This window comes from Amia ocellicauda, chromosome 8 (assembly GCF_036373705.1).
Source record: "Amia ocellicauda isolate fAmiCal2 chromosome 8, fAmiCal2.hap1, whole genome shotgun sequence".
NCBI lineage: Eukaryota > Metazoa > Chordata > Actinopteri > Amiiformes > Amiidae > Amia > Amia ocellicauda.
In genome coordinates, this window is record NC_089857.1 from 41,517,930 (window position 1) to 41,525,857 (window position 7,928).

Sequence of the window (7,928 nt, forward strand, 5' to 3'; positions counted from 1 at the left end):
GATGCACGATTGGAGGAGGCCTGCATTTATCCTAGACATGCTTTACTATTTATATAATGACCTGCCCCAGTCAATGAAGCCTTCCAGTGAGCTCAGTAACTGAATACAATTCCAGTTGATCTCTCTCTCTGCAAACCAGTGGTGGCTCGTCTCATTCCCGCAGAGACACATTCCTCCAGGTCCCACAGCTCTTTCTATAATTCCCCAATAACTGTAAATACCTTAAACATTAAGCCACTGGGACTAATTACATTCAGCAATTAAATTAACTCAACTAGGTAACGGTTTGCATACAACCAAAACATGGAGCCACGGTGACTCTCCAGGCGCAGGGTTGGCCATCTACGTCTGTTTAGAGAGTGATCATATAGCCCAAACACACAGTGGGATTACACGACTTCAATCTAAAACAGAGGTTTAAATTAAGATGGGAGTGTTACTTTTATGAAGTTAACAAACTTGCAGAAGACTGGTCCAGTGATTATAAAATTAAGACCATTCCACCTGTTTAGACTAGTGTCACGCATTTTGCTACCGTCGATAAATTCTTAAACACCAGCCTGTCGGCTCCTGCCCCACAGGCTGAGAGCAAGGCAAGGTGGCAGCAGGTCCCACTTTCTGAAATCTTTGCTCTAACCGAGTCAGGATTTGAGTCCCAGGCTTTACAACGTGGAATAGATACTTTAATATCACCTCTGTCTACAGCAAGACAAACAAAATCTGTCATTAATACATCAACAAAAAAAATGATTATAAGGTCATGTGTTCTGATTAAAGACTCAGTTCAGATACCATTCCCTGTAGGGGAAGGTTTTCAAGCTGCCTGTTCTAAAGCGTCGCAAATGGGACACATGTGCTGCAAACTGCAAGGCCACATACGTAACACGACTTCCATGTAAAACACAGGTTCCAAGTTGACTGTATACATAAATATTTACATATTGAATTACAGATTATATATCTACCAAAGTTTATCAATCAACATAAATCAGTAGAGACCAAGGAAACCCAAATTTCTGTGCAAACTGTTTGTTCTTGGTTCCGTAGCAAGAAGGAAAACAGGTTTACCACTGCATGATTGAACAATCTTACAATACAGCACAAATTCACTCACTCCATTTATCTATTTGTAAACAGACCCATTTCAAAAAGCACATGCAACAATAGAGTAATTGTCCAATTTTCTCACAGTACTTTGGTACCCTGATAGAGCTGTAGGCCTAAGGATCAGTCTTCTTCTGCATGTCCGCTCTCATGGTTGCCTGATGCATAAGGCCAAGCTATTAGATACAGATGTTGCTGTCTGCTCCATTTTGTGCATGGAGTTGTGGCACAGGTGTTACATAAGAGCTGCTCATTTTAATATGACATGGCTTTGTATGGCCATATATACATATTCAATATAGTGCACTACCACTGGATATTTACCTAAGAACACATTATTAACTACTACTATATCAATTACTTATAAATAAACACAGTTTGAATAACTGAAACTGGAATGAATATATAAAATCCAGGTGAGAACATTCAACCTATTTGTCTGTACACAATCTCCAGATGCCCACGTGGTTTCAGTTTGTGACAGATTGTTTATCATAGTAGTGAAACCAAAACTGGATTGACATGGACAACTCCACATAGGAATTAATAATACTTGTAACATATTTCATTCAGTACCATGTAAATAATAAGAGGCTTGATTACAGTTCTTTAGACAGCGTGATAAATAAAAGGATTATTTAATCTAATGGAAGCCATTCTCATTAACGTGCTCCTATATAGGCTACTAGTGGTTTAAAATAATACTAATTATTATTATATTCATATATAAGTATTATTATTATACATATACTGTGATCTCTTGAAAATGTAATTTCGGATTTCATAATGATGTACTTTTGAGACATTACAAATGTTTTCCACACACCCTTCTATCAACTCTTTTGTAGTAAACTGAGCAGGTCAGCAACGTTTTTCTTTTCTTTTTTTCCTTTAAGAATATCACAATAAATTACTTTATGATAAAAACACTTTGGGCTATCGCTAATCAAGTGCAAGACTGCAAATATTCCAACTGCATTATGTTCCTTTTAATGAATTTAATTGGTTCATATGCACAATATTATGATTACGCAGATAAACGTACCCAATATGTGACTAAAACAACTAAGAAAACGTGATTGGCAGGGGCTGTATTTTTCCTCAGGTGTAGCCTAACACATGCAGGCTAGCACGTACAACCGTTTGAGCAAATATTGACATGTATAATTATGGTCTGTTTAGGATAGAACGAAATATTATACATATTAGGAAACATGTCGAATGACATTTTGGTAAAGTAGAAAAAAAAACTGTGTCCTGCGTTTGTTTCGTTCATACACAAAATACAACACAAACAGGTTTCAGTAACTGGATGGTTTATTTTGCCAATGCTATTAAGCAGATGCCGGGATAATTCAGAGCACAGAGTCAAATTAGTACCCTGTCAGTCTCATCCAAATGATAACACTGCAGAACCTAGCACATGATACATCTTGCATGGAGATAAAATGATTAATTGTAGATGTATTAGACAAAGTACACAAAAGCAGGTTACTACTTGTAGATGTCCATGCTTTATGTAACCTGAAAAAACAAACAAAAAAAAACATTGTCCATCCCATTCTTTTGGGGTTTTTATCTTTCCTCAACACTTCACGGTACATTCATGTTTCACTGTAGTCCTGTCCCTCTGTGTAAGGGGTTGTTTCTTAAAGTTTATACATCAGGATATTGTTATTGGTAAAATAATATCTCAAGGGAAATTACGGTCATGATCAGTTCTTCGCATTTCTTAAAATGAAAACGTATGTGATCGTTTATACGCGCTCTGACATCGCCAGTTCGTTGTAAAGTGAGGAATCACATTTTACGGTCTGCAAAACTTGCATTTGATAATTTTCTTGAAAGCACTTTGGAAATCTTTGTTGAAATAGGCGTAGATGATGGGGTTCAAAAGAGAGTTTGAGTAGCCCAGCCAGTTGATCACGGCCCCCAGCAAATCTGGCATGTAGCATTTATCTCCACAGAATGGTAACACAAGGGCCACAATGAAGAATGGCAACCAGCAGAAGATAAACGTGCCCATGATGATGCCCAGAGTCTTCACCGTTTTGCGCTCTCTGGCCAAAGCCATCTTTTTCTTTGCTTCTGTGTTCTTCTCGTTCCTGTTCTCGAAGCAAGGGGCTGTTGGGGTATTAGGGAGAGGCAGGTGATTTTTTGTGTTGTTGTGGTGAACTTCTATGATTTCCAGCGCTGCCCCGTCCTCTCCGTGCCGCACCGCACCATTTGCGCAAGGATTGGGTTTGGGCTCCACACTGCGCTTCCAGTTTTTGCCCGTTTCCCCGTTGTTTCTCTTAGGAAAGATAGCAGGCGACACTGTTAAGCATGTGTCTGATACTTTCTTTTTCTCAGTCTTTTTTACGGTCTTACGAATTCGGAACCGGGCTGCTTTGAATATCCTCCCATAAAGCACCAGCATGAGTATCAGGGGGATGTAAAATGCGCCGAAAGTCGAATAGATGGTGTACCCATAATCTTGACTTATTGTGCAAGCATCGGGGTTAGCCCTGTCTTCAGGAGTCCTCCAGCCTAGCATGGGCGGGATGGATATTAAAAAGCCTATGAGCCAGGTCAGGCTAATTAAAATAGCCGCTCGCCTGGGAGTCCTTTTGTTGACATAGTCTATAGGGTCTGTAATCGCCCAGTACCTGTCCAGGGCAATGGCGCACAAATGGAGTATCGAAGATGTACAACATAACACATCTAAAGAAATGAAAATGTCGCAAGTTACCTGTCCGAGTGTCCACTTGTTCAGGACTTGATACAGGGCGGCCATGGGCAGCACCAGCACCGACACCATGAGGTCCGTGACAGCCAGAGAGCCGATCAAGTAGTTCGCCACATTTTGGAGAGATCTTTCCAAAGCAATAGCCGCGACCACACAAGCATTCCCAAAGATGGCACAAAGGATGAGGGCTCCAAGAAACAATGAAGTGATGATCTGATAACTTAGTGTCACGCCTGGCAATGCTGTCTTGTTTTCATGCTGGTAAGGACCGTCTGAGTATGTAGTGTTGCTTGTATTTTCCATTTCGAGATATCAGAAAAAAGGGGTGAAAACTCAGTCCTTTGCAGTAGCAGCCGTCTCCAGCACTACTCCATCATATGAAGGAAGCATGGTGATCTGAAGTCTCAGCAACAAGGAGCCGCAGTTCACTAGTTCTGTGAATCATTGACGACTGGTGACGAAGGGAATTCATTTATACTGGCGGTGGATGGTACGTCAGATGGCTAAGAGGTCGCAACTGTGTCTTACCATTGAGATTTGTCTTTCTTTCCTTTACTTTTTTCGTGAATAGGAGCTGAAGTAGTGAGCTGATGTCTGAGTCGTGTTACCCTTCATTAGAATTGGTTCCAAAAGCTTTTCTTTTATCTTTGTAATCCATGGAGCGGGGCTGAACTGATACCCATAGCCTCTTTCCCTGCTAGTCTCATTTTTACTTAATACAAATACAGATTTGATAATGTGTTATATGTATATATCAAGTTACTTTTTTCATGCATCAAAAAGCTACGTTTATATTTTGCATGCTTTTACTTGTATCATTTTAATACCGGTCGTTTTATAAGCATTCCTTTAATTCGTTTATTAAAGTTTATTTTTTTACATACTTGTGAATACGTGATTCGACGGTGGGAATATTATGGGTTTTCTTGTTTTGTTTGTTTGTTTTTTGTTTTTTCAAACAAAACAAAATGTAGGGGGAAAGCACCCGAAGTACCTGAACTATTTGGTGTAGATTTCTGCAGAGGGATGCTCTTCTTAGTCCACCAAAAGCAACTTTATTATCTTCATCAACGTTTTGTAACGCGTACTACGTTATTACCAGGATGCATTTTCTTCGTCGCAGTGCAATGCCCAGGGCGAGGGCGCACGGTGCAAGGATGCGGGACGGGCTCGGCGCCGCGGGGGGCGGCTGTGCGTGGCCGTGGCTTCAGCACCGCGGAGAGCTCCAGCGCGGAGGAGATCTGCTGCCACCTGGCGTGACTCGCCTGCGTGGAAACATCCCGAGCTGCGGGCTCTTGCCGGTTTCATTCCTGTCACCTTCTCAATTTTATAATTGCACCACTGATTGACTTATTCATTATTAAAACGATATATAAAGACTGACCACTATGAAACTATACAAGCTGACGGATTTGAGTCTCTTTCCTGCCTCCTTACCGTTGAAAATAAGATTGTTGTCGATATAAGTCTTGCCAGAAAAGAAAAGTATTGTGCACTGTGTGGCAATGTTTTGCCCTTGCGTTTCGCACACTAGCCAGACTTTCTTTAATCAATTCGCACCGTTTGTTCCCGATAAAAATACATACATACAGATATACACACATGCATACAAGAATTTAAAAGGTTCTTCTGTCAATTTCGTATGTACATTATTATTCTACTAGTTGTGGAAATAAAACACACATAGAAAGTCGGTGTATCGATTGTTTCGTGTTATTATGGTTTGTACATCACCTATTCACACGAAGGCAGGACACGTGTCTATGCAGTCTATTCACAAAATGTAATGTCAAATGGTTATGATTACCATTGTATTATGCGCACTGACAGCACCAATATGGATCAATTGATTGTAGTTTGTCGTGAGATAATGCGTTAAACCTTTGATTTCATTGCAATTGAGGACATTTAACTTTTATAGTAACCCTGATCCATTGAAGGCATTGTATTTATTGTAAGTCATTTCATGTCATGTTAGTTTTTCTTAAAATTGTACTGCATTATTGCATGCCATATCTGTATCACTAACACGATGCTAATGTATTTTCTGCCATTACTCAGCTGTGGAGAAAACAAAAAAGACATTTAACTCTTATTGATTTCTGTTGCTTTTATAGATTGATCTGCTGATGTCCAGTGGTTTTGGTAAATAACTGTTGTTTCTACAGTTTCACAGACGTACATTTTATCCTTAAGTTTATGCTTTTTGGTCTTCTGACATAAAAAAAAAACATACTTCAATTTATAAATGGCATGACTTGTTTGGGAGGTATAGGTATAGGTACAGGCTACAAGAGGTATATTTACACTGGAAGGAGAATAAACCTAAAAGAGTGCCAAAGGGTTTAGATCTTTTAGATTTAGATCAAGTGGTTGCGTGTTTGACTGGGGACGAGGAGATTCCAGCCCTGTCAACTGTTGCATTATTTCTTTATGTCTTAATTGAATGGATTAATTTATGTACCTCTTTAAGATTTTATATTGCACAATAAAATACCGCATTGTTCATTGAGCCAAGTGAGATTTGGATGTTTCATGAACACCATCTCATAAAAGAGACAAACCACACAAATGGAGAAAGATGGCAGCTCCCATCCACTTGCACTCACTGCATGTTTATGTTAGGACTGTCTCATTTCTGATCTGTTTATTCAGAGTGTCACTGTGCTAGCTTTAAGCAGCTGTTCCACATGTGGTTCTTCAATACTCGGCCCTCTAATACAGGGCTCTCCAATCACTGTCCTGGAGGGCCGCAGTATCTTCAGATTTGCAATCTGAGCTCTTCACTACCTAATTGAACAAACTTGGTGTCCTAACAGGATCTATTTAAATACCCTCCTGACTTCTGATAGTGTCAGTCAGGGTCAGATTTAAACAGAGCTGGAAAAACTGCTGAACTGTGGGTGTCAATCAAGGGCCAGGACTGGGGACCCTTGCTCTACGGAGGTCACCTGATTGGAGTCACCTAAGTGGATCTGGCATATAGACTTATGTATTTGTCAATATAGTCCATAATATTTTTTGGGAGATTGTGTGTTGTTGTTGTTGCCCAATATATTAAAGATTAAGAATGAATGAGTATGGTTTATACTTTTTTTTTTCTATTAGGTTCTTAACTGCCTAAACCTGACCAGTTTGTCACTTTTCCCAAAAGCCTTTAAAGTCCCAAAGCCTCATCAGCATGCAACACAGCAAGGATGTAGGCTATTCTTTTCTAGAAGAACACGAGCAAATCATTTAAAGTTGACCATGTTATTTTAATCTGTGATGAAAAAAATGTAATTGCACCTAATCACTGGTTCCATACTTCAGTGTCTTTCAAACTGATTATAATGGCTTGTTTAACCCTACAGTAACTATTTTTACGTCAGTAAAATTGAGCATCACTGAGAGGTTTCGTATAACTAACAGATTCTTAAAACTGAATTAAAGTGTATCAGCACCTTATAAAATAGAAGTTTTTCAAACTAAAATGATATTTCAACACTTGTATAGCATGTGTGCATATTAATATAGCTGAAACATTTTTTTCTAACCTCCTCACCCACTTCAATATTTCAAATTACCAGTAATTGTAAATAATGTATAACTTAAGAAACATTTTAAAAATCCAAATCAGGACATATTTGTTAAATACACCGATCAGCCATAACATTATGACCACTGACAGGTGAAGTGAATAAAACTGAAAATCTCGTTTTCATGGCATCTGTCAGTGGGTGGGATATATTAGGCAGCAAGTGTGTTAGAAGCAGGAAAAATGGGCAGCGTAAGGATCTGAGCGACTTTGACACGGGCCAAATTGTGATGTATAGACGACTGGGTCAGAGCATCTCCAAAACTGCAGCTCTTGTGGGGTGTTCCCGGTCTGCAGTGGTCAGTACCTATCAAAAGTGGTCCAAGGAAGGAAAAGTGGTGAACCGGCGACAGGGTCATGGGTGGCCAAGGCTCATTGATGCACGTGGGGAGCGAAGGCTGGCCCATGTGGTCCGATCCAACAGACGAGCTACTGTAGCTCAAATTGCTGAAAAAGTGAATGCTGGTTCTGATAGAAAGGTGTCAGAACACACAGTGCATCGCAGTTTGTTGCGTATGG

At 39.8% G+C, this 7,928-nt stretch overlaps 1 protein-coding gene across 1 annotated transcript; it reads right to left on the bottom strand.

Annotated features, from left to right (window-relative positions):
• Nucleotides 1-2,403: 2,403 nt before the first annotated feature.
• On the bottom strand, nt 2,404-4,313 carry htr1aa (5-hydroxytryptamine (serotonin) receptor 1A a). The gene has a single exon (XM_066711729.1). It carries the CDS (start codon nt 4,133-4,135, stop codon nt 2,912-2,914), a length of 1,224 nt encoding a protein of 407 aa, XP_066567826.1. The 5' UTR covers nt 4,136-4,313; the 3' UTR covers nt 2,404-2,911.
• Between the last annotated feature and the right edge of the window lie 3,615 nt (nt 4,314-7,928).

What these genes read in the sequence shown, in the direction of transcription:
- htr1aa (XM_066711729.1), bottom strand. Translation starts at nt 4,135, where the DNA reads ATGGAAAATACAAGCAACACTACATACTCAGACGGTCCTTACCAGCAT.